At 55.8% G+C, this 27,452-nt stretch overlaps 8 protein-coding genes across 8 annotated transcripts; 3 read left to right on the forward strand and 5 right to left on the reverse strand.

The window, feature by feature from the left end:
• Positions 1-1,449: 1,449 nt before the first annotated feature.
• GCG54_00008069 (L-fucose-proton symporter) lies at positions 1,450-2,960 on the reverse strand (the record flags this gene model as incomplete). The annotated part of the gene is made up of 2 exons (XM_045408041.1): positions 1,450-2,703; positions 2,763-2,960. 2 exons carry the CDS (start codon positions 2,958-2,960, stop codon positions 1,450-1,452), a joined length of 1,452 nt encoding a protein of 483 aa, XP_045265713.1.
• A 1,749-nt stretch (positions 2,961-4,709) lies between these two features.
• Positions 4,710-6,129, reverse strand: GCG54_00008070 (Ankyrin repeat bromo and BTB domain-containing protein; the record flags this gene model as incomplete). Its single annotated transcript, XM_045408042.1, has 3 exons — positions 4,710-5,023; positions 5,076-5,965; positions 6,017-6,129. The coding sequence occupies 3 exons, from the start codon at positions 6,127-6,129 to the stop codon at positions 4,710-4,712; spliced, it is 1,317 nt and encodes a 438-aa protein (XP_045265714.1).
• Positions 6,130-7,507: 1,378 nt separating this feature from the next.
• Positions 7,508-8,670, forward strand: GCG54_00008071 (Ribonuclease T2-like; the record flags this gene model as incomplete). The annotated part of the gene is made up of 4 exons (XM_045408043.1): positions 7,508-7,610; positions 7,664-7,746; positions 7,800-8,074; positions 8,160-8,670. 4 exons carry the CDS (start codon positions 7,508-7,510, stop codon positions 8,668-8,670), a joined length of 972 nt encoding a protein of 323 aa, XP_045265715.1.
• A 341-nt stretch (positions 8,671-9,011) lies between these two features.
• GCG54_00008072 (Translocation protein SEC62) lies at positions 9,012-10,465 on the reverse strand (the record flags this gene model as incomplete). The annotated part of the gene is made up of 5 exons (XM_045408044.1): positions 9,012-9,209; positions 9,266-9,411; positions 9,461-9,987; positions 10,045-10,273; positions 10,327-10,465. The coding sequence occupies 5 exons, from the start codon at positions 10,463-10,465 to the stop codon at positions 9,012-9,014; spliced, it is 1,239 nt and encodes a 412-aa protein (XP_045265716.1).
• Positions 10,466-12,881: 2,416 nt separating this feature from the next.
• Positions 12,882-14,497, forward strand: GCG54_00008073 (uncharacterized protein; the record flags this gene model as incomplete). The annotated part of the gene is made up of 3 exons (XM_045408045.1): positions 12,882-12,990; positions 13,070-13,840; positions 13,896-14,497. 3 exons carry the CDS (start codon positions 12,882-12,884, stop codon positions 14,495-14,497), a joined length of 1,482 nt encoding a protein of 493 aa, XP_045265717.1.
• A 1,095-nt stretch (positions 14,498-15,592) lies between these two features.
• Positions 15,593-18,918, forward strand: GCG54_00008074 (P-type cation-transporting ATPase; the record flags this gene model as incomplete). The annotated part of the gene is made up of 3 exons (XM_045408046.1): positions 15,593-15,845; positions 15,897-15,965; positions 16,025-18,918. The coding sequence occupies 3 exons, from the start codon at positions 15,593-15,595 to the stop codon at positions 18,916-18,918; spliced, it is 3,216 nt and encodes a 1,071-aa protein (XP_045265718.1).
• Positions 18,919-19,635: 717 nt separating this feature from the next.
• Positions 19,636-20,286, reverse strand: GCG54_00008075 (uncharacterized protein; the record flags this gene model as incomplete). Its single annotated transcript, XM_045408047.1, has 1 exon — positions 19,636-20,286. One exon carries the CDS (start codon positions 20,284-20,286, stop codon positions 19,636-19,638), a length of 651 nt encoding a protein of 216 aa, XP_045265719.1.
• A 1,090-nt stretch (positions 20,287-21,376) lies between these two features.
• On the reverse strand, positions 21,377-24,479 carry GCG54_00008076 (Glutathione transporter 1; the record flags this gene model as incomplete). Its single annotated transcript, XM_045408048.1, has 2 exons — positions 21,377-22,280; positions 22,327-24,479. The coding sequence occupies 2 exons, from the start codon at positions 24,477-24,479 to the stop codon at positions 21,377-21,379; spliced, it is 3,057 nt and encodes a 1,018-aa protein (XP_045265720.1).
• Between the last annotated feature and the right edge of the window lie 2,973 nt (positions 24,480-27,452).

Below are 27,452 nucleotides of genomic sequence, written 5' to 3' on the forward strand. Positions count from 1 at the left end.
GCTGGGGGAGGACAAGCACCGAAGAGGAAAGACAAACGGCGGAAATCTGCACCTTTGAAATGAGACAGCCCGGCGCCAGCCAATGCCTCATCTCTCCTGAGTCCCAAGTCCCTGACCTTTTTGGCCGTGCGACACCACTCGCCCAGGTTCGCCCAATTGTGCTCGGCAGCCGCGATCTGACTGGGCGAATTCGCTAAAAGCGGGCCTCAGATCAGCCCAGATAGGCTAGCCCCCAAAGAGCAGAAAAAAGTCGGGGCCGCCAACGGGTACCTTGCAGCCCCAACCCAACCCAACCCAGACGTGCATCATCCGCCAATCGCTTGGTGTTCACAGAGAGGTCCCACCCCATCGCGGCCATCTGACGAACCATTGAACGCCGTTTCAGGTGGGTTCCTCGTCTCTGATTCGCTCGGCCGCTTTCCATTCTTTCCTCGCCTCAGTCCCCACGACTTCGCGATGCACCCCAGACCACTCGCTGCAACTCACCATCATCCTCACCCTCCTCACCCACCACTGTGACCCTCACACTCGCAGCCGCCCTCTCTAGCGGCAAAAAGGGCAAACGGCATAATACAAAAAATCCCCCGACCCAACCATCTCTGGAAATTGAACATGACGACCGGTCCCAGAATTTCCTCTTCTTGGCCCGACCTCTTTCCCTTTGCAGACCCGGACCATTTCCCTTTTCTCCCGAAGCGCTGTCGATAATCATCAGACCCAATCAATCCCATTACACTTCCCCATGACTTGGACTTCAACTGAGATAGACCCCGATGACGGATGACCGCCGGCCGCTTTCTCGTCCGTTCCAGTCAACTGCCGGCATCTCTCATTTTTCTTGGAACGTTGTCTTGACAGATTTATCGAATTGAGCTGTACCTGCGTGTCTCATGGTGTTCCATTCCGCGAGCCTTCACCGGCGCCTTCTAGAACCGAAAAACAATGCAATCTTAGCACCGCAGATCGCAACCATCCGTTTGCTTCTCGCCCTCTGCTAGCGCCGGCATGGTCACGGAAAAGGTCTACCTGATTCCCCAGCGTGTGCCACTGCCACCCACCTGAATCCCAAGAAGCGCAAAGTTGCCCTCCCGATCCCCGAAAAAAGCGTCCCGCGCGACGGGTCAAACTCAATTACTTCGGACGACGTATCATGGAACGTGCCGAGCGACGACAAGCAGTTCGTTGCCGCAGACCGAAACGGCATTGAGGCTCGTAAACAATGCTAAACAAAACATCGAGTTTCAACGGGAAACATTCAGCTTAGCTCTGAACCGCCGTCGTAATCATTAATCGTGGCCAGCTATACTCCACGCGCAATGTCTACCCAATTCTAGATTTGCAAAGGGAAAGAAACAAGTCATCACATTCATGCAGGTACCCGAGACACCGTGTGGCGCCATTCCTTCAAGCCTCACCACCAAAGCCACCCCTTCTATCGGGCTTCTTCTCTCATGCCTCCAGGTGCTTAGAGGTCGTCTTGTCCGTCTCCTCCCTCAACGGGTCGCCAATGACGCCGTTCTCGTCGGTGTAGCCGATCTTGCTGGCGCTGAAGCCATCCAGCTCGCGCTTCCACACTGTGTTGAGGAAGATGGGGTACGCGAAGCTGACGACGAAGCCGCAGAGGGGGACCACCATGGCGACGTGGTAGTCCTTGTGGTCCGCGAGCAGACCCGTGAGACTGGGGAAGAGGGCGCCGCCAGACACCGCCGCCACAATCCACGAGCTGCCGCGCTTCGTGTGCCGTCCCAGGCCGCGGATCGAGAGCGTGAAGATGGTTGGGAAGATGCACGACTCGAAGAAGAGGACGAGCGAGAGCATGGCGATGCCCGCCTCGCCGAACAGTGCGATCGCGAGCGCGATGAAGACCATGATGCCCGTCATGAAGGCCATGAGCACGAGGCGCGGCTTAACGACCATCATCAGTCCCGCGGCGGCGAACCGGCCGAGCGCGAAGAGGCCCTGCCCGATGGCGTACCGGTCGCTGGCCTCGGAGTGGGTGAGCCCGGCGCTCTCGACGGCGTAGTTGATGAACTGGCTGGCAACGCCGACCTGGGCTCCGACGTAGCAGAACTGCGCGGCGACGCCGAAGAAGAGCTTGTACTGCTTCCGCATCGGCTTGTCCTGGTAGCCCGTGAGGGCGGCGCTCTGCTCGGCCTGGAGCGCCATGTCGGCGTCCGTGACCTCAGGGATGGGCGCGAAGAAGAAGACGACGGCGAGGAGGAAGACGAACGCGGCGATGCCGAGGTAGGTCCACTGCACCTTGGACAGGTCGTTGGGCTCCGTGTGCGAGAAGAAGACGCGGGCGGCGAGCAGCGGCGCGATAACGGAGCCGATAGCCTGGAAGGACTGCGACAGCTCGAGGCGGAACTCGGACAGGCGGGGCGGGCCGCAGGTCGCGATGAAGGGGTTCGCGCTGGTCTCGAGGGTCGACAGGCCCGAGCCGACGATGAAGAGGGAGCCGCAGAAGCCGGGGAAGGAGCGGTAGACGGCGGACGGCCAGAACATGAGGGCGCCAACGCCGTAGATGCAGAGGCCCGTGATGAAGGTCCAGCGGTAGCCGAACTTGCGCACGATCCAGCCGGAGTAGGTCAGGGGTCCGATGAAGTAGGCGCCGAAGTAGGCGCCCTGGAGACCGCCGGCCTTGGCGGCCGTGATGTTGAGAGCGATTTGGAACTTGGAGTTGAGGACGTCGAGCAGGCCGTACTGCGCGCGCACATTATTAGATGAGCCCCGGTGGTTGTGATGTGATGGCTTTGACTTACAGCGAAACCCCACAGGAAGAAGAGAAGGGTGACCAGCGTGATGGGCACGATGGACTGCCTGACTGTCAAGGCGGAAGCGCCTGTCAACCCCCTGTTGGAGACGGACATGCGATGTTGATGTTGGGTCGCCTCGACAGCGCTGGGCTGGCGCTGATCTAGGACTTCGGCGACCTCTGGCTCCTCATTTTTGCCAAACATCTTTGCTGAGTCGGAATGGGTGGGTATCAATGAAGAGATGAATTCGATGATGAGAAGAAGAGGATGATGATGATGCTCAGTGTCCTGGCTGATGATCTCATTGTGCCAACAAGGTCGTCAACGGCCAACCTTATATATGCCATGCGACGAGCAACCACATCGCGACCTCGTCCGATCCAGAACGCCACTGACAAGCTCACACTAGCTTCCCCGCGCCCAACAGTTTGGTCCCATCACGCACACGCCAGAACCGCGATGTCGGATCCAGCCAAGTCTCGAATTCGCAGCTAAGCGCGCACCAAAATTCTGCACCACGGCAGAGATTTCGCACAAACTCAAATGTTCTCCCGGTGAAAATTATAGCTCACCGGGGAGAAGGCCGCTATTGAAGCGTTCCAACCTCGCAGGCGACGAATGACATTGCTAGCCCGCCCTCCTTTGGCGTTGCGCGCATTCTAGCCTCGACGGCAGGAACCACCCATCGGGGAGAGCGCTGCATTTCGGAGGGCGGGTGATGATCAGCTAGCGGGCAAGGCGAAACCCCCCCATCCCATCCCATCCTCCAAAAGCTGGCCGGCACTTGGATGGGAGGAAGCTTGACAGTAAAGCTTGCATGCACCAAGTTTGAGCGATGCCCAGGCTAGGTAGCGCGCATACGGCCGACGTTTGGATCTTCCTCGGCGCTTCTTGGAGTTGTGGGGGAAGATTTCAGCGAAGATAGCGACGTGAGTGAGGTGAGCGCGGGGGAGGTTGGGGCGATTGGTTCGCTGTGTCCGGATCTAGCTTGGTGTTGTTCGGAGAGGTGCTAGACTTCCGGGGGCGGGGGAAGTTGGAAGGCGGAGAAACACGAGAGAGGAGGAGGACGACGGCGACGATGACGACGAAGCTAGAAACCTCCGCTTGTTTTGTTATCTCGTGACGAGGCAAACATATCGGTATTGATGCGAGAGGAAACATGTTCGCAGAGTTGCATGTAATCAGCTGGCCAATATGGATCCTCGCGACGTGAGGATCCTCGAGATCGAGCTTCACCCAAGACGACATGTGAAATCATTGCGGTTGCATCAACTAAAGACAAGGTAACGGTTGAAGTGATGTTCTGAAGCCAAGCTCTCCAACCCCACGGGGCGATCCCCGCAAGCCCCCTGCTTGGCAAGAGCTTGTCTTTTTCTTTGCACGATATTCTTTCCTTGGCACGATCGTGGGGCCTGGGCAGCAAACCGTGAAGTGGGTGAGTGGCAACAGAGGAGGTCTAGAACAGAGATCTCGGTCGTTGAGGCTAGACAAAGACTCGTGACGTGTGGCCACCCCGGCGCTAACGTCTTCCCCACGTGAGACAAGGGCGCCGGTATCATAAACATCGGTCCGACATTGAAGAGACTAATATAGGTCAATTAAGTCGACGCTGTTCAGGGCGTCGAGATCGCGGGGCGCGTTCCGAATCTCTGGGATATAACGCTTTAGCCATTTTGCTCCGCAATCTCTTCTCGCTGTTAGATATGTGTCTTCGTTCCGCTGCCCAAGCCATTCTGGGTATTATCCTCCTCAAGATTGCCCCCGCTGAAAGAAAGCAACGCGACTCATTTGCTCCTCTGATCAAACATCTCCCTCCCTCCATCCTACCACCATTACGTAGAAGCTATGCCGCGGCGGGGATTCGGAAAAAAGTAGCGACGACTCCATATAATATACATGCAGGATGAACTGCTCGATCGGTCAGGAAGATAGAAAGGTCGATTCATGGGGAATTCAATCGGTGGGTTCCCTCATCATCTTGGAAATGTTTTTGGACATTTGTGCATACTTCTCCTCGAAAGTCTTCTGAAACTTCTCGCATGCCACCCACATGGCATCGCCCTTCTTCCAGTACGTGTAGCAGTTGTCGAAAATCTGGCGGACGTCTGCGACGAACTCGTCTTCTGTGGTGTACTGTTGCTGACTCATCTTCGCCTTGATGGTGTTGAGATCCATGGGTTTCTTCACTTTCTCAAAGTAATCAGGCACGTTGTCCTCGACTGGGTCAACGGGCTCCTTGAAAGGACCGACAAGACGCGTCCAGAAACCTGTAAAAGTCAACAAAGATACTCATATGATTATCAGAAGGTAGACGCATACCAGGACCCGAAAGCATCCTGTCAAGGAGATCAGCGCAGAAGTCCAGCTTTTTGTCGGTACTTATCTCGCCAGTGGGCGTGGAAACGAAACTGCGGCGCTTCTGGATGACGGGCTTAGGTTTCGGCGCAGATGCGACAGCTGCCGCAGCCGCAGCTTTGCGGACCGGAGGCGGCGGAGCCCGGTGGCTGTTGTTGTAAGTCTTGGAGTTTTGCGACAGGGGCAGTGGCGCAGATGCACGTCGGTTCTTCTTGGACAGGTGGTCATCTTCATCGCTATCCTCCTCCAAGTAGTGAACGCTCTTCCGGGGGGCCGGCTCAGCGGACTGTGGTGACTCCGCAGAAGACGGGGCAGGCAGACTGTCAAGAGAGCTCATGGCTACCACGAGCTCACTGAGAACCTCCTGCGGGAGCGACTTGGCAAACTCGGCCCTGGACTCCGAAGAGCGCATGTATTCGGCCGCCCACGACAAGAGGAGCTTACGAATGGCGGAACCCTCGGGCGTGTCTCTCCAGACCTGAACAAGCAGAGGAGTTGCGGGGATGTGCTGGGTGATGCGTCTACAGTCGTTCATGGCTTCGAGAGTCTTGTCACAGAGACCATCGATTCCGAGCTCATAGCCCAGCTTCCACACACCGATGAGGGCCTCGTATGAGGGAGTTGAGTTGGCATCGCTTGAGACTTGGCCGGTGAAGAGGAATTGCTGGGTCAACCCGAAGACTTCTTCCGAGGTCTCGGGCAGCTTTACGATGTGTTCGATGGTATCTGATGCGACGTTCTCCTTGAAGTGGTTGCGGTAGAATGTAGATCTAGCGCAGAGGAAGTCCTTCTGGATGCCGAAGGGAGTCTCATCGGATCCGACGAGGATAATGACAAAGGTCGGGTGAGGTTGCCTTAATGAATGTGAGACGGAGATGAATGAAAAGAGGAGATGTCAAACTTACGTCCATGAGAATTTGCTCTCATCCTTGGCAACCTCTTTGACAGGTTCCGACTTTTCGGCAGCGGGAGCCGGGCTGACGCCGTTGGTGGCGGGAACCGGAGTCTGTTCCGACATGGTGAATGTATGCTTTAGCCGTCTGCGCGGAGGCGATCAGCTAAAGGTGAAAGATGACTATGAGTCGATGTTACGACGAAGAGTTCAAGACAGAAGTCACTTGTGGATTTATGGATGAAGAATCGTTGAGCCGGAAAGATTGCGGGAAGTGAGGTGAAGTGAGTGAAGGATGTGGTCTGGTGAACGACTAGCGCAAGGGCAGGTGGCATGAGGTGAATGGCAGGGCAAGTAGGGATGAACGCGTCTTGCCAGATGGCAGACGCGTCGGGTATCAAAGTGCAAGAGCGATGCAAAGCAGGAAAATCGGGCAACTTTGAAGGAAGGAGGGCGAAATCGCGACTTACCTCGATAGCTGGAAGGTGAGATGTGAAGGTTTTGACGCAGAGCTTGCTGTGGGAGCTCTTGCACGATCACAGGTGACAGCTGACAGTCTTACGATTGTCAGGGATAGAAAGCAGTGACTGAGTATAATACAAGTAAAACGACAGGATAGCGCGATGAATGATGAGATCAAGCAGACGATAATCGTCGCCGGGTGAGGGAAAGGCGCGAGGATTGAGATTTTACTCCCTCGATCTTACCAAAGTCAAGCTCACTCCAGGGAATGAAGGTGCGATAGCGAGGTAAGCCACACCAGGCGTTTCATGCCTTCTGGAGATGGACCGTGCAGGAGCTTTCTCGGGTCCACAGTTCCGCCATTCCGGGTTGGCAGCTTCCGCCACACTTGAGCATGCACCGCCACATACTGGTTTAAGGTTTTTAATGTCCAGTCCTCTCTTTCTCTTGCACCAACGCTGCCAACCAAACGTGGTGTCATTTTTCCCACGTGCGAATGCGTGCCAAATGGAAGCCCGGGATGATGGAGTGCAAGTCCTCCTTGATGAATGCTTCCTGATCCTTATCCTCGGAGGTCGCCGTAGGTTAGCGGAAGAGGTTCCCAAAATGTTCACCGTTGACCGGCCCTTGCTGCTCCAAAGCGCATTACGCTACTGCACCCAAGGCCTCGCTGAACCCCCGGCCATCCTTTATCGCCCCGTGCCAATTGACCTCTGAGAGCCCGTATCTCGAGCAGGTGGGCTGCGGACCCCACACTGTCTCTGTTCCCTGACGGCATAGACACCCGACCCAGTGCTTTTCACCAGCTTCCTGATCGAGCAAAGAGCCGTTTTTGGCCCTGGGAAAACATGTCTGCGTGGTGTTCCGTGTGGAGATTGGATAAGGCGGAAATTTTCAGCTGCCCTCAATGGAGACCAGCATCTATAAAGCATGATGCGCCGCTGCACCGTTTGATGGGATTTTGTTGATGTTTGGTAGTCGCCTTGCCCCTCGCCTGTCGTCGCGCATTCCGTGAAAGACTTGAAGACATTCGCACCTCAAAATGACTCGAGCATTCGGTTTCCTGGCGGTCGCCGGCCTGGTGGGCACCGCCGCTGCCGGTCTCTACCCTGGCCTGACTACCGCCAACCACAGCTGCTCTCTCGGTATGAAGCTTAGTTGACGCGCAAGTGGAATGATTCATTGACCACGTTCTTAGTTGAGCCTGTTCTGTCATGCTCTTGTGGAGCAGTTCCTGACAAGGTCGACACCTGCTGTGTCGAGACCTACGGTGGCCTTGTTGTATGTTGCTCAAAAATTGCGTCTTTGTATGTACAGGACTGACTTTGCGATAGATGGCCACTCAGTTCTGGAACACCTACACTGGCCTGGAGAGCGAGGGACAAAAGTTGCCTCAAGACTCGTGGGGTATCCACGGCCTCTGGCCCGACTTTTGCAACGGCTCGTACACCCAGTACTGCGATCTCAAGCGCCAATACGACCCTCTTCCTTCGCCCAACACCACCAATGGCAAGCCCGACGGTACTCCCGTCCCTGCTTACAATGGTACCTCCATCGACAAGTTCATCACTCCTTTCGAGAGATTTGACCTTCTGGAGTACATGAACAAGTGAGTCTCCTCCGTTCTGGGCGCAACTGATCCATCACTTGCTTCGAGTCGCACGCCCTTGGTTTCGGTTGCCTAACAACAATAGGTTCTGGATCGCTCTTGGAACCCCCAACTGGGTCCTCTGGGCCCACGAGTTCTCCAAGCACGCCACCTGCTTCAGCACCTTTGACGTCGAGTGCTATGGCCCCAAGTACCAAGAGCACGAGGAGCTCGTCGACTTCTTCGAGACCGTCGTCCACTACTACAAGGAGACTCCGACCTGGAAGTGGCTGGCTGAGAAGGACATCAAGCCTTCCAACACCACCGCCTACTCGCTGTCCGACATCCAGGCCGCCTTGACCGAGGGCCACGGCGCCATCCCCTACCTCGGATGCAGCGGTCCCCGCTATAACACCACCGAGGCAGGCAAGGGCTCCCTCGATAACGGCTTCACTCAGCTTGGCGAGGCCTGGTATTATTTCCACGTTTACGGCAGACCCCAGCGCGGCGAGGGAATTCCTGTTGCCGCTGACAGCAACGGCGGCAGCGTTTCCAACTGCGCCAAGACGGAGGGTGCAATCTGGTACTATGAGCGCTCCGAGGGATCGGTGCAGTAAATATTGTATAGCGAAAGTTGAAAAGTCTCTCTCGTAGACATACACGTAGTAATACATAATCGTATCCCTGTAACCCGATACCTCTCTTACGAACAACCGTGTTCGTCCAAAATGTAAAGATCAACACTTGCGATCTCAATTCAAAGTCAACTACCGCAGTCTTTGCCATTCAATTGAGTATTCTAGGAAAGTGCCAAAGCAACCATTGATATGTACCAGCATGGCTTTTCCCTCCCGAGCCCAGGTGACAGCATGCTGGACGCTGGGTATATCTACAAGTACAGCTCACAACCAAATGCCCTAACGCCTGTCTGATGCAAATTACTTCGTCAACGATGCATCTACTCGTCCTCTTCCTCGACAGCCGGGGCGACATAACCGGCACGCTGGGTAGGCTCAGATGCAATCTGCGTCTCGGTCGCGGTCGTCGTCGCAGAGGCGGGGAGAGGTTGTCCAGTGGACGCAGCGAAGGTGCCGCCAGCGCTCGCAGCGCCGGAGGAGGAGGATGCCTTCTTCTTCTTTCCCTTCTTGGGGTTGGGCTGTTCATTGTTAGTCGGGCTGGGCATTATCAACTAGGGTTTCGCGCGCTACTTACGTCGTGCCAGGCCCACACGGGCTTGAAACTGTCAACGAACGAAACATCCTCCCACAGGTTGGGGAAGAGCCAGAGACCGGGAGAGGCGACGAAGTAGGTAATGCAGAAGAGAATGACGCGGAAGATCGCCATCAGGAAGAACAGTCCTGTTCAAGTTAGACTTATAATCATCTGGTAAAGTCTCAGTCCTCTTACCTAGTAAGCCCAAGAATCCCCAGCTGAGGTAGTAGACACCGAGACGGAGCTTGAGAGGCCACAGGGGGTAGCAGACGACGATGAAGATCAAGACGAGAGCGGCGAGAGCATAGAGACGGGTTTTGACCTGCGATCCCTCGTAGAGCCAGACGTAGTACATGTCGTCTCCGGCCTCTTGCTGAGGCTCAATGCGAACGGTCCACAGGCCCTTGACACGCTTCGTCTTCTTGGGGCCGTGATCATGACCCTCATGGGGGTCAGACTTGACAACGCGAAGAGCGAGCATGGACATAGGCAGCAGCTTAAAGGTGTTCTCGAGGGAGGCGCGATCGGTGATCTCGGGGAGTTCGGGGTGCTTCTGGCGAAGCTTCGCGTAGCCGGGGGCCTGTAGCGCGCGAAGGGCACGCTTGACTCTGAACATGTCCTTACGCTCGCCGTTCAGGATACAAGTTCGGGGCTTGAGGTCGCAAGTTCTCAAGTAGCCGGCAAGCGCGAGCGCCATGGGATTCGGGGGTCCAGGCTGAATACTGCAAACATGTCAGTTAGCGATTGAGAGATAATGACTGAAACCGTGGGCGACTCACGGTCTGGCAACACCCTGCTGCTGCTGCTGTTGGGGAGGGCCATGCTGGTGTCCAGGGCCATGCTGATGACCATGGTGCTCATGATCATGGTTGTGCTCACCAGCCTCTCCGCCCTCGCCAGCCTGCGCCTGAGCCTCTGCCTGGGCTCTCTGGGCTGCCATCTGTCGTTGCATGGCCTCCTGGCGCAGCTTGTTGAGGAAATCGGGGACACTCATGCCGGCCTTCTCGGCTGTTCTGGAAGTCAGTACTTTTTCGCACCATCGCGACCAGCGGAGAGCTCACCATCCATTGCGATCTGCCGGCGCATGGCGGCAATTTGCTCAGGAGACGGCTGCATAGGTCTTCCGTCAGGGCCCATGATCATGGGCATCGGCATTGCGCCCGGCGGAGGGCCACCCTGTGGTTGTTGGGGTTGCGACATGTTGGCAAGTTGGACGCGACTAGGTTGACGCGATAGCCAATGGACTGTTGTGCGTCTGCGGCCGGTAAGTTTGGTCAAGCAAGCGCTTGCGACGAGATGTGGCCGATTGAAAGAATCTAGCGACAACGACAGCCCAAAAGGTGTTGGTTGAAGAAGTTGGAATCCGTCGAGGTACGGACTGTGGTCGTGGGCTTTTGGGTCTCGAGCAAAAGCGGCCCCAGCAAGCAAGCCAGGTGTTCACTTCGCCCAAAAAATCCGTGCAGGGGTAAGGTCCACTCCAGTCCGCCCGCGTCCATAACGGTTCGGCTCTCTCTTTCTCCGGGGACCGTTATCGATAAGCCCTGCGAGCCGACATGGATGGTGTGGGTGCTCAGACCACACTCAAAGACATTGGAAGCTCTGTTGGTTCCTCTCTTATCGTCCTTATCGTCATCTCTGTCGTCTCTGTCATGTCCCCGTCGTCCTTCTCGTCCTTTTCATCCTTCTCTAAGCCATTATTGTCCTTGCCATCCCTTTTATTACTATCGCTCGGAACAATCTGATTCATTTGTAGGCAGTTGAATGCCTGGCCGGGCACCGAACTTCTGTGTCTGATGCTGGCAGAAGCCTCTACACGTGATGGAGTAGGTAAGCTGAGTGTACTTGCCTTAGGTAATCACAAACAAGCGGAGAATGGAGGGGTTCTCTAAATGATTACTTACATAAGACGAAAACGCTCCGGTCCAAGCCCCTCTTCCTGCTTGCTGCTGCTGCTGCTATCCCTCCACACTGTGGCGGTTTGCCCGAGACATTTTGTTTGCGCTAGAGTAACACGAGAAGGCCTGCGGAAGCTTCTCGTCCACCGGTTTTCTTCACAAGAGACGATGACGAGGGACTCCGCCACGCTTTTAAGCAGCGATTCCCGGCTACTCATCCAGCTTGACTCGAGTCATCACCAGCCCGGCGACATGTTTCTCTTCAACCAACCCGACGGTTGCAACCACTACGGGCAGAAATATCGCCGCGGGAATCAAGTGACGCTCATTCCGATTCCGTGAGGGGATTATTATTAGAACCAAGGAAAGAAGGAAGGAAGGAAAAACAGGAGACGGAGGCAAATGCAGGCCAGAGCGGAGCGCTGCAGAACACACCACCCGCCCGCAGTCTGCCAGCCCAGCCTCTGCTCCCCACAACGATCGCGACCTGTCGCCATCATAAGCTTCAATCTGGCCAAGGCAGCCTGTCGGCATCGCCCTCCCCGTGTGTGCGACCCTTCAACGGCGATGCTCTCCTGCAGTGGGAGACGCGCTGGGCTGCGATGGGTGTTATGATGGCACAGCGCATCCCCCCAGTCCGTCAGATAGGCTTCCCGCGTTCCCTCCCCCGTGCTACCCGCGGTGCCTTGCATGCTTTGATGGAAATTTTTCATTCGCCTGCCGTGCGCTCACGTTGGAACATGTCACCGAATTACTGGGATTGCCGTGCCGTTTGGGCGGCCAGATGGGCTGCGCCGCAGTGATTGGCCCGTCAGATTAGGCCGCTTCATTTCGCCCGACTGGAAACAACACGCTCACTGCGCGGTTTCGAAATACCATTCAGCCGTGGCCCTGTTTGTCAGTATTTTTCGACAGAGAAGGGTTCGTGGGGCCCAGCCCAGAATCGGTGGGAATGACAAGGGGCGGTGACGGTGACTGGCATCAAGCTGGATGACGGTTCGTCGACTGGCACGAGACCCTCCTTCGGAGGGGCACTTGTGGCAAGCTGCTGCTGGTCAAGCTGCCTCCGGGTAACCAGAGCAAGGCAGAGGTGAGACATCGACTCGCTGAGCCATCGTCTTCATCTTACACGAGTGGTGGAGTCCTGCAATCTGGTGCAGGATGGTGGTGTAGCGCCAGCCATCCGAATCCGACAGACCCCCAGCTTCCTAAGCGCCGGTTGGCCGGCCGTGTCTGGCCCCGTCTGCAACCCCGGCCTATCAGAGCGGCCCGTCTGCATCTCAACTGCACACCTCGCCGACAATTGCCCAGGCCCTTGTCCCTCCCATGTTCCTCTCAGCTGGGCCTATGAAGCAAAGCAAAAGAGCAAAACCTCTGGCTGGAGGTGGGCATTTGGGACGCACAAATTTGCCAGGGAACGAACGCGGGTGAGCTTGGTCGGGCCCAAGTGCGTGCTTGCCGGGTATGTCCAAGTCGTGTGGTGGTGTGTACGTGTGTGAGTGGGCTCTTCTCTTCTCATCTTGCAGGTTGCCTGCCGTCTTGCCTCCCGCCGCTGCGTTCTCTGTTATAACTCAATCGGAGCACTTGGATCTTTGTTTCCTGCCGCCCTCTCTGCATCTTCCCTTTTCTGTTTCTGTCAAATCGCTGGCCGTCTTTCGTTATTTTGTTTTTTTACCCAATGTTCCCAGCGTTTTCGGCATGAAGCATCTTGCGAAGCAGGTATGAAGGGTTTGAGTGGCATGCTTGCAGACGTTTATACGACATGGCTGTCGCCCCTCACTCATTGTTGCACACCGTTGTCAACCTGCCTGGACGAAAAGCCGCGTCAAAGTGAGTCCACAGCCCCGGCGAAGTCCGGCGCAGGAAAACATCATACATATACCTACCGGACACTAACCAACCCGCATAGACACCTTTGACATTTCTGAGAAACTGCCGTCCACCGTGACCCGCGACCAGCCCGTGCCCATGCCGCCGCCTTTTGCAGGTACGATGCAGAAGCCTGCCGGACCTCGCTCTCAGCCGGTGAAGTCGAAGGGAGTCAAGAGAGGTTTTGCATCGCTCCGGGAGCGGTTCTCTGTGAGAAAGCGATTTCGCTCAGACTCCTCTTCGCCGCGCCGGCTACAAATATCAGGACCTACCGACTTCCGCCATCTGCACTCCGAGTCTTTCCAGTTTCCTCAGTACACGACTCTTCAATCTGTTGGCCACACAATGCCGCCACGGCCAAAACGTCTATCTCGGACTCGTCCGGCGTCCTTCAGGCCGCTGGAGTTGAGCATCTACGTGCCGAAAAGGGAGCTGTCGCCTATCCTGCCTCACTTCGAGATGCTCACCCCGCCACCACCTGCCCGTGTTCAGCCAAACCCCGACGACGACGTCTTTGGGCCTTCGCATGAGCCGAGCTACTCCTCCATGTCATTCCACCTGCCGCGGAAGATCTCAATGTCGCCCTCAACATTGACAATGTCTCCGGGTGACACCCCGCCGAAAATCCCGCCCAAGTCGAGAGCTCGGTCGCAAACGTCATCCAGTGTGGAACGGATGAAGGAGCGCATTGCGGGTGCCATGCTGGAGGTCGACAAACTTCAGCGGGAGATCGACTTAGTCATGGAGCGTCAGAGCATTTACGTTAGCAGTCGACCTTCGACAGCTCATTCGATGGCACTGACAACGCACGGTAAGCCCGGTCCATGGCCCAAATTTAGCAAGTCCCACGGCGCTGACAAAATTAGACATGGATCCCATACCCACGGTCCCCGCGCTCCCACCAGCCGCACCCTCGTTTGCAGAACGCCTGAACCCCGGGGTCGACCGTCCGCACACGGCGCCGCCCCGGCCGCCGCTGCACATTCCCCACCGCGGCATGGCCTTCGCCGATGCCTCAGCGGCCTTTATCACACCACCCCCGAGCCGCGGCAGAGAGGCCCGACCGCCGCCGCCGCCCTTGCCGCTCGTTCTTCGCCCGCCGCTGCGCAAGAAGAAATCCTTCTCGCGCGTGTCCAGCTGGCTGTTCCCTGGAGGTGCTGCAGAGCAGCACCATCGGAACATCAGTCACGATTCCATCACTAATCTTCCCCGCCCCGTCAAGGGGCGCGAGGGCTTCTACCAATGTGTCCATGCGCCGCGGGACGGGCGCACTAGTTTTGACACGGCGTCGACTGTATCGACGTGGGAGTCGGAAGACGGAGGCCAAACGGTCCCGACGACGTGGTCGCCCGGCAGCACCCCCGCCACCAGAGCGGAGGAGCACCCGCCGCTGGAGCGCGTAACCACCTTTGGAAAGGAAAAAGACACGATTGCCCCTCGACGGGGCAGCGTCGGTGTGGCGTTTTGATGAGAGCGGTTTTACTGTATTCTTTTTTGTCTCACATGATACCAAATGTTTGCTCTGGGGGAGGGTGACGATGATACCATCCATATTGTAAAATCATACCATGGGGATAGAGGACTGGGGCGGTTACCTATTGTTTTTTTCCGGATACTTAATAATAGTGGCGCCCGGGATGGCCAAGGACATTGAGAAGGAAGTGAATGAAGAAACGCGTCCACGTCAACTTGTTTGTTTATTGTGTCTCGGTGTCCATGTGTCTCGCCGTCATGTTGCATCGGACGCTGACGTGTCTTGGTGAGAGTGACGGTTGTTTTCGCCGAGCCAGACTCCGACTGAAACGGAAAAAGATCTCGGATAGAAGATCAAACAATGAACGCCTGCTCAACCGTCTGACTAATATTTCCGATCCGAGTCTCGAATGTTCGGTCGGGGTGGGTCCGACGGCAGTTTTCAATGACAAAGAGGCCATTTGGCAGCTCTCCACTCGCTTAAATGAAGCTTCATCTGAACTTCGTCATAGCCCGGCAATTTGGTCTTCCCCATCGTTCAGAGTTTGACATTTCGTACTGTGACGCGCGCCATCTCAAAAACGCCAGATGCATTTTTGATAACAGAATTAGGACTTTGGTGGCAGCGTTCTAGAAGGCATGGGAAGACCGAGACAAGAAACAGTCGAAGGTTTGTGGCTTGCAACGGCGATTGACACGCAGTGGCCTGAGTAATGGAAGGAAGGCATGGCGCATCAAACACCGAGCAATGAACCTGTATAGAGATGGCACAGGCGAATCAGCGTCGTAGATTCTGGCCAGATACTGGCAGGGGATCGTCGTTCGATCCGGAAACCCCAGAACCGAAGGTGCCCCTGCGCCTTCCTCTTGCATGTAACCCTGGTAAACCCCATTGGACCTTAAACGCCTCCGCTTTCATCACCTCGACGTCCAGACCAATCCAACTTATATCAACAGCATATATTCCAGCCTCGGGGCAAACTTAGGGGAGCAGCCTTTTCCCTTTAGACAACACTTCATCTTTCCTTCTGCAAACCTTCTAGCTTTCCGACATAAATATCGATACATTTATCCGACAAACACTTCGACGATGGGGACAGGATGCTGCTCGGATGGCCCTGCCAAGGGTCAGGGATGCAGCGGTCCTTCGACTGAGGTTCAACACGCCCACGACCAGGAAACCGATCCTTGCAGCTCCGACGGCGCAGACTGTGGTGGCGCCGAAGAAGTCGCTTGCGTCGACGAGGATTGCGACGCCGAAACCTACTGCGAAGCCGAGGACGACTCGACTTGTCGTTCCGTGAAACTCGAATGCTGCACTTCAAAGGAAGAGCACTGCGACGGTATACACTCTGTGCCGGTTCGACATGTCCTCTTCTAACTCCGTTACACAGAGAAGTGTATCCTTGCCGCTGCTGCCGTCGAATGCGAGAAGGCCTGTGACGACGACGCTGCCCACGACGGTACGTGTTACACCTCATGACTAGTGTTTGTCTCAAGACTCATGTCGTTCTCAATGTAGCCGCCGCCGACCATAAGCATGCTCACGACAAAGATGGCCATCACCAGGGCTCGGCTTGCAGCACTCATCTCTCCAAGGCCTTTGAGCAGTACAGCGCCTATCTCGAGTCGGCTCGTTGCATTTGCCGCAGCATTCTCGATCGCGGTCTGCCGACCACTTGCTGCAGCGAGCAGCAAACTGTCGCTGCCGCTGCCGCTGCCGCTCCCGTCTCGGCTGCCACCTCCGTCAAGAAGCGCCGCGAGAAGACCGAAGCCCACACGACCGCCCATGCTCACGGCCAGCACAAGCATCATCACCACCACGGAATTAAGAGACGTGGCAAGAAGCTTGCGCACGATCATGACATGGAAATTAAGCCTGTCCGCGACGACCAGTCCGACTGCTGCAGCGGACACGATGTCCACCTCCCCTCCGCCAACAAGGAGCAGCATCATCAATTCGATGGCGCTGATGTCGAGAAAGGTGCCGGATTGGAGCACGTCGCTCTTATCGTCGACGGCATGACTTGTTCTGGATGTGGCAACAAACTTGAACGTACTCTCAAAGCCGCCCCTGGCGTGACTGGCGTCCGCGTCAACTTTGTTATGGGGAATGCAGAGTTCGGCTTTGATAGCTCTGTTGGCAAGGCAGAAGATGTTATACGCAGCGTAGAGCGAGCCACGGGCTTCCACTGTACCCGAATGTCTAGCGATGACCAAGCGCTCGATATTCTCGCGTCAGGTGGAGCTGCGAAGGCACTCGCCGACCTCGCAATTCTCGGGGTTAGCGACGTCAATATCATTGACAAGAAGATGGTTAGAGTCACCTACGACCCAGCGGTGATCGGCGCGCGAACTCTTCTTGAAAAGATTGGCCCCCTGTCCAACGGACTGGCTCCTCCCCGCGATGATCCATCTGTCGCAAGCGGAAGAAAGAGAATGTACGACCAGTTGATCAAGACAGCTGCGGCTGCCATCCTTACCATACCTGTCGCAGTCTTTGCGTTTGGTGAGGAGTCACTGAAAGAGCACGTCAGCAAACAAGCGCGTTCAATCACTTCGCTTGTGCTTGCGACACTCGTGCAGCTTATTGCTGTGCCAGAATTCTACAAGCCCGCTATCTCAGCCCTCATTCATAGCCGGACTATTGAGATGGACATGTTGGTTGTCATCAGCATCACTGCTGCCTACGTCTACTCCGTTGTCGGCTTCGGTTTGCGCCAGGCGAACCCGAATGCAGATGCCAAAGAGTTTTTCGAAACCAGCACTTTGCTAATCACCCTTGTCCTGCTTGGTCGCCTCGTCGCCGCCTATGCTCGCATTCGTGCTGTGGCCGCCGTTTCCCTTCGCTCCCTGCAGGCTTCTTCTGCGGTCATTGTGGAGGACGGCAAAGATGTCGAAATTGATGCGCGTCTTCTTCAGTACGGCGACAAGTTCAAGGTTCTTCCGCATTCAATGGTACCCACGGACGGCCTCGTCATTAGTGGTTCCAGCGAGGTTGATGAATCCATGCTGACTGGAGAGAGTGTGCCTGTCTTCAAAAAGCAGCATGACACTGTCATCGCCGGTACCATCAACGGATCAGGCACACTCACGGCACAACTCACCCGTCTCCCGGGGAAAAACACCGTCACTGACATTGCGGAACTCGTCGAAGAAGCGGCAAACTCGAAGCCAAAGATTCAGGACATTGCCGACCGTATTGCGAGTTGGTTTGTACCTGTTGTGGCCAGTATTGCCGTCATCGTGACCATTGTCTGGGTGGTCATTGGCTTGAAGGTTTCGAAAAAGTCAGCAGGCAAAGCGGTAGCTGACGCCGTTACTTACGCCGTCGCTGTTCTGGCCGTGTCATGCCCTTGCGCGCTTGGTCTCGCTGTCCCCATGGTGCTAGTTGTTGCAGGAGGTATCGCCGCGAAGGGTGGCGTCATCATTAAATCGGCCGAATGTACAGAACGGGCACGCAAAGTGACTGACGTCGTCTTTGACAAGACCGGAACCATCACCGAGGGTGACTTGGACGTTCAGGAAGAAGAGATCTTCGTCTCTGATCACGACGAAGCCCGTGCCATCACCAAGGCTCTCGTCGCAGGCAACAAACACCCCGTATCCGTCGCCATTGCCAAGCATCTCGCTCAGCGGGCTACCCCTGAAATTAAGCTCACCGACCCTCAGGTTATTCCTGGCGCTGGTGTTGAAGCCAGCTTCAATGGAAGCAAAGTTTGCGCGGGAAATCCAACGTGGGCGAAGGTTGACTCTTTGCCATCGGTCAAGCGTCTACAGGATGACGGAATGACCCTTCTGGTGGTCACCCGAGACTCTAACCTCATTGCAATCTTTGGTTTGCGCACCCGTCTCCGAAACGAAGCAGTCAGCGTTGTCAACCAGCTCAGTCGTCGCGGCATCAACATTCACCTCGTTTCTGGTGATCAAACACGGGCTGTTGAGTCGGTTGCATCGCAAGTTGGTATTGTCAATGTCGCCGCTCAGCGAACCCCCGCCCAAAAGCGTGACTATGTTGCTTTGCTCATGTCCGAAGGCAAGATGGTCATGTTTGTCGGTGACGGAACCAACGACGCTGTGGCAGTCACGCAAGCCGATGTTGGTGTGCAGCTTGGCAGCGCCGCCTCAGCAAGCGATGTTACTCGTGGGGCCGCGGATGTGGTTCTGCTCGCAGGTCTGGAGGGTATTCCCTTCTTACTCGATGTCAGCCGCTCCAGCTTCAGACGCATGATGTTCAACTTTGTGTGGTCAGCCGTGTACAATGTTCTTGCCATCCTTTTGGCAGCCGGTGTGCTCCAGCGCTACAATGTCACCATCCCCCCTGCCTACGCTGGACTGGGTGAAATTGTCAGTGTGTTGCCCGTCATCGCAACCGCCATGACGATGATGAGAAGGAAGGTTCGGGCTGAAGCCTAGATGTGAGATGTTGAACTTGTGCACTAGCCTGGCTGGCACGTTCAACACTCGCGGGCTCAGGCGGAGAGTTTTCTTTTTCGTCATCGCCGGTCGGTGGCGGCTGTGAAGGGTAAAATGGGGCGGTTCAACACCTGGTCAAGGTCGTGGATTCTGCTGGTCGATTCGTCAACGTTTGCTTCACTTGCGGCTCCTCTGAAACTGGGCGCACCACCAAGCGTACTGTCTACTAGAGCGTGTCTGCTACACCTCACTCGACGTGAATTATACTTAGTCGTGATTGCCTGGAGGCTGCTACTCAAAGTATACGGCTAGGGCTAACAGCCTTCGGGCACTAAATCACCAATACAAAACTACAATTGCGAGTCACTAAAAGATTGTTGTGTGTCCGTGAATGTCCTTACGTATGCCAAGGTCAAGTCGTGGTCTCTGTTTTCGCTATGCAGCCGTGTTGAGGAGCTGGGAGGTCGAGCTTATGATCTGCTATTACCATTGTTGTAGTCTTACGTGAGTCGTATGAGAGGTATTCAACCATAAACGGTGTACTACGGCCGATCCACCAGTTGAGAGGTCATGAAAGCAAAAAGATAGTAAACAGTGGTCTGTATTTACCCGTCATTTAACTCGTAACGCAAATCAACGACAGCGGGCATCATGACCCGCCTATTCCACCCCCATCCCACCGCAAAATCATGAGACACCAACATGAAATCGTCAGACTCATTTCCTCCAAGTATCCTTCGTAACCTCAAAGTAGATCTCCCCGTCGTCGCCCTCCTTCTCGCTGGCCTTCCTAACCCCGACCCAGCCCAGTTTTTTCTCAACGAGCCCGACCATGGGCAGGTTCCTCTCGCTCATCGTGGCGCTTACCGCGTCCACCTGCAGGCCGCCCTCTGCGACCCCTCTGAACGCAAACTCAACCGCCAGCCGGATCGCCTCGGTCGCGAACCCCTTTCCGCGGTACTCTGGGTTGAGCATGGCGCCCACGTCAGCGACCCTCCTCTTGCCTCCATCTTCGGAGGTCGACTCGTTGATGCCGCCAAACCCGCCGAGGCCGATCACCACGCCCTCGTCGTCGCCCGCGTTGGGGATATGGACGATGACGAGGTTGACGCGGCCCGGGCCGCTGGCGACGGTGCCGGAGGCCGGGTCGAGAACGGAGGGCACGGCGGCGCTCTCGCGCATGCGGTCGATGACCTTGGCGGCGACGTCCGGGGAGATGGCGGAGGCGTGGGGGTCGAATGTTGTGTTTTCGGGGTTGGAGAGGACGGCGGAGATGGCGGCGGCGTCGGAGGGGATGAGGGTGCGGAGGAGGATGGGGTGGCTTGTGGAGCGGAGGAGCGTGGGGAGGTGGGATGCTTGGGTTGGCATTTTGGCGGTGTTTGGTTCTCAGTTGTGAGATTGATGATGCAGATTGGCGGTGTGATGAGATGAGCTTGTTCGTTGGAAGCCAGACGGCTGGGGTTCAATTGAGTTTGGCGTAGTTGGGGGTTGAGATTGATTGGGATGATTAGCGTTGTGAGATGAGATGGAAGGATGGACTGTGACTGAAACTTTGGATGACTTTCTCGATTTCTTCGCTTTCATCGAGCTGTCCAACAATCACCTTTTGTAATGCAATCAATATCACATCTATCGGGAGATTTGGTAGGTTCCCTGGATATCTGATCCTTCGCATCCACCCACACACCCATGAAACCTCGCAATCGCACCTCATCCGCGCGGGCGCGAGATCTCCAGTGCCAGATTCAGCAAATCTCACTCCTCACTCCCACTCCAACTCGCTGGCCAAACCAGTAAAACGTCAGTCCAACCCAACGGAGGTGAAGGCCGTCGGAAAGCAAGCTGACATCAGCAGGGGCCGGCCCTGTCCGTCCAGGAACCAATTGACTCACCCAGGTCTAATCGTGTTGCCTGCCAGAAACCAACAGGGCCTGGGGCATCTTACATGGAAGGATTCTGATGCCGACCCGTTCCTCTTGTCCATTTCGAGAAGGTCGCTAACTGCGACCGCCAACAGTCGTTTTTCAGTCAATCAGAGAATGAGTCTTTTTCGTTGCGGGGAGCACGAAGGTGAAGCCGAATTCCCGCGTCTCAGCTGCAAACTAAGAGTCATCGAGTTGGCTCTGACTCAGACAAGAAGGAAGACTCACAAGTTTGCATGTAAATCAAAAAGTTCGCTACATTGATCGAGTCAAGTAGGCCCAATATCAATTACCCAATGCAAGGCCATCTATGACTTTTGCTCCATCTATATGCGCGAAAGCAAAGCCCGTGGGGTAATCCATAATCCAATTGGATCCCCGACAGGCGACCAAGAACTCCGCCTCTCCCCAAGTTTTGAACTAATCATGCCTTCCTAACCATGCTTGCTTGCAATGCCATTCGTTCAATATCCAATATTTGCACACCCGTAAAGTCGTGTCGTGTCGTGTCGTTACATCTCGTCAAAAAACAATAATCACCACTTGTCGGGGCCAAAGTGAGACCCTTCTGGCACCGTGTTGTACGAGCAGGCCTGCCAGTCGCAGCCTTTCTTGTAGATCTCGGTGCCCCAGTACTTGAAGCCCTTCATGTGTCCCGGGTAGATGAAGCCAAAAAAGATGACGACAATGCCAAACGCCAGGCCCGAGTCTAATGCTGCGCTCATGGTCATCGTGTACTTGGCCCACCACGCGCTCTTCCTCCTCTTGATCAAGTAGTTGAAGACGTAGCACACCACCGCCCAGACAGAAAAGTTGAGACCAGTCGCCGGTGGAATCCATGCCATGGAGCCAAAGACGACGGGCAGGTTGATCTTGCGCACAATGCTGTGCTTCTTCTTGCGACTATACAGCCACAGAGGAATCGGCATGATGGCGCCGATGAGGAAGCACCAGACTAGCCCGCGGTAGGTTGCGTTCGGCCCGAAGAACTCGCCCGGACCGACCACTCCCCAAAGAATGGAGCCGTTGAAGTGCACCCTCGCGATGGGGCAGGTGAAGCCATTGACCGCTTCCGATGTGCAGATGCCCTTCACCTTGGCAAACATCCAGTTGAGTACGCCAATCTGCGTCAGAGACGACACAATCGTCGCAACCATCTGAACCGTGAACATAATTCGTGGGGGAATCTTCATGTAATGGCCCAGCTTGAGATCAGAGGCAAACTTGATGCCCTGTGCGGACGAAATGTACCCGTAAGTTACAAACACCATGTTTGCAATCGGACGTCCGGGAAACACGACACCGCAGACGAGCTGACAGATGAGGTAGATGCTACTGTGCTGGTTTGTGACAGCCATGATGATGCCGTTCGGGATGAAGAAGACAGCGCAAATGCCCAGCGCAAGGAGTAAACCATACCACGGCAGATGGATGGGGTAGCTATGAAGGTTAGATGGTGCTCTACACATCGCCAAGGGACACTCACAATTCGACCACAAACATGCCCACCGCCAGCATGGATACAAAAGTTACCATGTACCACCACAAGGGCGCGTCCTTGTACCGGTTCATCAACCGACAGTGCACATCCTCTTTGAAAAGGAAGCCATCCGGGTTGGAGGATGATCTCGAGAGACCTCCGCTGCTGTTGAACGATCTTTGTGGCCTTATGCTTTCGGGCGGGCCGCTGGACACGGGCTGGTAGACCTGTCCCTCATCTCGAGCCTCCTGAAGAGCCGTTTTCCAAGTGTTCAGTATGTCCTTGCCATGCCAGCAGAAGGTATGTGTCAGCAGCGCCGCCAGAGCGGCAAACTGTACACCGTAGCTGAGCACATACGTAATGGGCAAGAATACTCGGCTGTACTTGCTATAGGCCTCTCTGTCGAAGAGGAATTCGGACGTCAAGATTTTGCTAACATCGTAGACGTTGCCCGTGTTGTCGAATACGGAAGATGACAACATGGGCATATAGGACGAATAGAACAGATTGGCGTAGTAAGCAATGGGTGCGACGAGCCACATGACAATAACCAGTCCGCCAATAACGTTCATGGCGGCCCAGAAGGGGACCAGAAGCGGCGAGCCGATGTACGTGATTTGCGCCCAGTCAAAGGTCAACGGGAAGAGACCCAGGCCGGAAACCACGCCAAAGAGGTTGGCGACCACGACGTTCTTGGGCGCAATCCAGGTGATGACATTGAAGTAGCTCAGGCATGGCATCAGCAGGCCGGGCAGGAAGTAGAAGGCAAAAGCGCCAAACCACACAATGAAGAAGAACTTCCACCTCGATATTTTCCACCCGTCTGCAATCTTGTTCTCCTCTTTGTGAAGAGTCCCGAACATGGCAGCCGACATGAGAGTACCCGGCCAGATCATGCCGCTGGGTCGCACCAAGAAACGGCGCGTCAGACCGGCAAAGGCATAACCCAGAATTTGGGTTGAGAGAATAAGGAGTAGCTGGTAGGGGATGGTGGCTTCTTGCTTATAGAACATGGACTGCTCGACGATGACATCGGTCGCAAAGGCAAAACCGAAGGACACATTGCTGCTCACATAGACACAGGTGTGCTCCTTCTCGTTCCACCGGCCTTGCGCCAGCCACCTGCGCAGCCGAGTCAGTCGATTCTTCGGGGGTGATCCGCCGTCCGCGTCAGGCTGAAGAACACCATCGACAAACTCCTCCGGGGGGTCGCTTGGAAACTTGAGAAAGTAGTCCCACATGAGAGCGAGCGGATGGACAAGCAACAGAGCGATGACGGGCGTAATAGCAACGCTAGGGTATCGTAACGAGAAGAACAAGTTGGTGGAAGAACCGAGCACTGAAAACAAGACGGACAGTATCCACATCCTCGGGGTGCTTATGGACAAGGTGATATTGTCTGTTGGTGGCACAGATGCGCGTACGACCTCGTGCGGAGAGTTATCCACAGGATCATCGTCGGGCTCGCTGCCAGAGAGGTCGTCATAGTCCACCTCTTCGCCAGCCGCATCTGACTTTGCATCTTCGAGCATATTTGTTGTTACGGTAGTCTGGGTCACTCCGAAGCGGCCGTCCAGGCCAGTGGCTAGAGCCGCAGCGTCGACGTCCTCTGAGAGACGGGAGCTTTGTCTTGAGGCGGCGGAATACCTTGACGAGGCCGACCTGGTAGTATCGGAGACGTAACGTAGGGGATGTGAGTTCCCCGTCCGGGAGTCACTCCCGGTGGGTGACACATTGCGACTCGGGTCGTTGGAGACGGCGCCGTAGGACGGAGCGTCGTTGCGCGCGGAGCGCAGGAGGGAGGGTTTCGAGAGCATGGCGCCGTCGTCTAGATTCGGGGAGGGAGATTCTTGGGCCGGGTCGTTCGTATCGTCAGCATGTTCGGCGGCGCTCGACAGGACGGAGGGACGGCTTCGGAGGGTAGGCGGATTGGAGCGTTGGTGGCGGGGGGTGTTATATGGGTCGTCTACTGCGACTGGAGGGGTCGATGAGGAGGGCGTAGACGGCCTCGAGGTGTCAATGTCGTGTGTGGATCCAGATGCAGATGCAGATGCAAGAGGCAGAGTGGCTAGAGGCAAGGCAACCGTATCGGCATCAGGGTCGGGAGGAAAAGGCGCCGCAGGCTTGCTTTTGTGGCCAGAGGGCTTTCTCAGGCTCATGGCTATTCAGTCAGGGTGCCAACCGATGCCGGTGGCAGTTAGCCCAAGGCGGCAGGAAGAAGGAAAACGACTGGGTCGGGAACCAGAAACAGGACCAAGAAGCAGCGCAGCAGGCGACAGGGAAGAGGCGAGTTTGGTGTGAGTGGACTGTGGACTGTGGACTGCGGACTTGGTGGGGTGGCTCTGCTCTGGTGTTGCTGCTCAGGTCGACGTCTTCTCCGTGTCGGAGGGGGTGTGAGCTAGATTACTGCTAGTGTGGTGCGGCCCTGCCTGGTCGTCGGTACGGGACGGAACCTTGGCGTAAGTGTGCTTTTAGTAAGCATATAATGTTCGGATGCTAGGTGTAAAGTCCTCTGGCCGATGTGTCCGACGTGGTGGTTCCCAGGTCGTAGTGTGATGTCGGTAGTTCGGGCGTGTTTGGTGTATGGTGTGTGTAGGTATGGTGTGCAGTTGGCAGTTGCCAATCGTGTTTTTTGGGAGCGTTTGTTTGGCCAGCCGGCTGTCTCGCTTGGGGACGGGAAAGCTGCTGGGCTGGCTGGGGCCGCGCAGGGCGCTAGTGAACTTGGTGTGGACACTTCCAGGGGGTGGGAGCCACAGCTGTGCGTTGGACGGGTGGGCGATGACGGCCTTGAAGAGCCCTCTGCCAGTAACGATGCGCGCAAAACGACTGAGAAATCAAAAAAGCCGCTCTTTCTGCTGGTCAATTGGCAGAGAGAGATGGTCTCCCTCGGGCATCCATAGAAACCCCAGCAAGGCTCGATGACATCGAACATGGTCAGCCTAGGCCTGCCTCCCTTGACCCTGTGCTCGGGTGCGTTGGTGCATCCATCCATCCATCCATCCAGCATGCTCGTCAATTGTTACCTTCAGCTATTTTCAGGGACCCAGGATGGCTTGACTTCTCTCTCTTCTTCTCGTCTGTGTGTGCGCGCACTCAATTGACTGACTGTCCGTGCCAGGCAAGATGGGGCAACATTCTTGACTCGCTCCACCTGGACCTGTAAACATCATCACCACTGCAGTTCTTCCGAATGTCTTACTTAATTCATCCCCCTCGACTAGCGGTAAGCTTCCAAGGTTGTGACTCCGTCGCGGTCAGTACATCATTACAAATGCAAACAATACTACTGGCGGACGTCCCGAGACCGATGCACTTCTGTACCTGACGGGGCGATCCAGTGGGTGTGCTGCCCCCGTTGATGGGGACTCGGCAGCCGGCGATCCAAGGCACTGGCTGCAACGTGCAGCCTCTTGCAGCTTGCAGCATGCAGCCAGCCCAGTAGCTTGGACACTGTAAACGTAAGGTACCTTACGGATACCTCCTAAGGATACCTCCCTACGCTTCTTGGCTTGCCGGGAGGCGAGTTTGACTCGCAGCTCGCAGCCAGATGGCAGATGTACATCTGACGGGTGCACTTTTGATGCCGCTAGACAACGCGAGCAGGCCGCAGCAGTCAGGCCGGCATACAACCCAGCTACCTACACTGACGTGCTTCTTTATTCTGAAGACACTGAAGTGCTATTTCTCTTTCCCAACTTGATAATGAGGGGCACTCTGGGACTCTGAACGCACAGCTCAGCATGTGACATCGTCAACATATCGCAAAGACAGACAAGATGTAGGCCACGGACAGCCAGGCCAGATCGAGGTCGCGAAATTGAAGCTACTGGCGGCGGCTCGTACGGGTAGCGCCAGCGACGGCCTCCAGTCCCTTTCCACTGGTAATGTCACCAGAGGCTTCCACTAGTCCACTTTCAAACCATCGTGCCGAAGCAGCCCTGCAAGGCCGGTGTCGTCGATATCAAGACGGGGGATCAGTCGAGGCCGTGCGCTGCCAGGAACAGGCTGCGGGCTAATTACGGCGGATATGGAAATGTTGGCAACAAAACAAAGGGAAACCCGAGGCGTCGCCCGTTTGGAGAGACTTTTGAAAGGTGCAACACTTCCCGAGCGCGAATTGCCTGCCGATCAGATTAGATAAGCTCGCTGCATTTTCGCTTCGGACCGCGCTGCCTATTGGATAACGATTGGGTGGGCAGATCAAACCCAGCAGGACGCTGTCACAAAGGTCCGGGATCCTGCCAAGATGCTTCTGTTGCTTCTGCCGCTTCAGTGCAGCTGCTGGCCAAATCTTCACCGGCAGCCCGTCTCATCTGCATCTCTCTCCGCTTCGACTGTGCCGCAACATCCACCCCCAGAACGACATTCGGCCTGGGATCCGACTTCCTTCTTCGCCTTTTCATCTAGACGCTATCTTTGCTATCGCATCATCACATCTCACTTTCTGCCTTCAATTGCGCCCATTATGTCCTGCCATCTCAGCTTCACGAGTGGGATACCGAAATCAACTTGCCAACCTCCAAAAGTCCCACGCCATCAACGACAATGCTTGCGCTAACACGATCTGGCACCTGTGGGTTGCACGCATGAACCCTAATTCCAACTTGGAAAGAAATCCAACAGCCAAGGTTCTGTCATGCTACGCTTTTCAGCCTCTCTGTCGGTTTTTAGCAATCCTACGGAAACATTGCGCCTCACTCACTACCCTATCCCGGGACCCAATCTGGTAAACTTCCAAGGCGGTTCTGCCAATTCACAATAAACACATCCATCGCATGCGCTTGCGGCGGGTATTCAATCTGCTGGCCAAATCTGCCATCCTCATGCCGACCTCTCCATCCATGATCCCTGCCCACACTCACTCGTTCTCTGCTCCGGCCTCACCGTCCCCGCCGCTTGCTCACCGACCCGAATCGGCGGTGACACCCCGCTGTCCCTCAACCGCACGACAACATGGTCCAACAGACTGAAAGCTCGCCTGCCCAACCACGTTCGAACAACAGCCCGGTCTGCCCCCTCTTCAATCGCGATCCTGATCGACTTTCGTCATCGCCCGCACATTTACCCGCCATCACGCGCATATACGTTTCCCCCTCCCCCATCGTGACACGCATATGCCAATTCAATCTCAG

This window comes from Colletotrichum gloeosporioides, assembly GCF_011800055.1.
Source record: "Colletotrichum gloeosporioides strain Lc1 chromosome Unknown consensus_35, whole genome shotgun sequence".
In the NCBI taxonomy this organism is placed as follows: Eukaryota; Fungi; Ascomycota; class Sordariomycetes; order Glomerellales; family Glomerellaceae; genus Colletotrichum; species Colletotrichum gloeosporioides.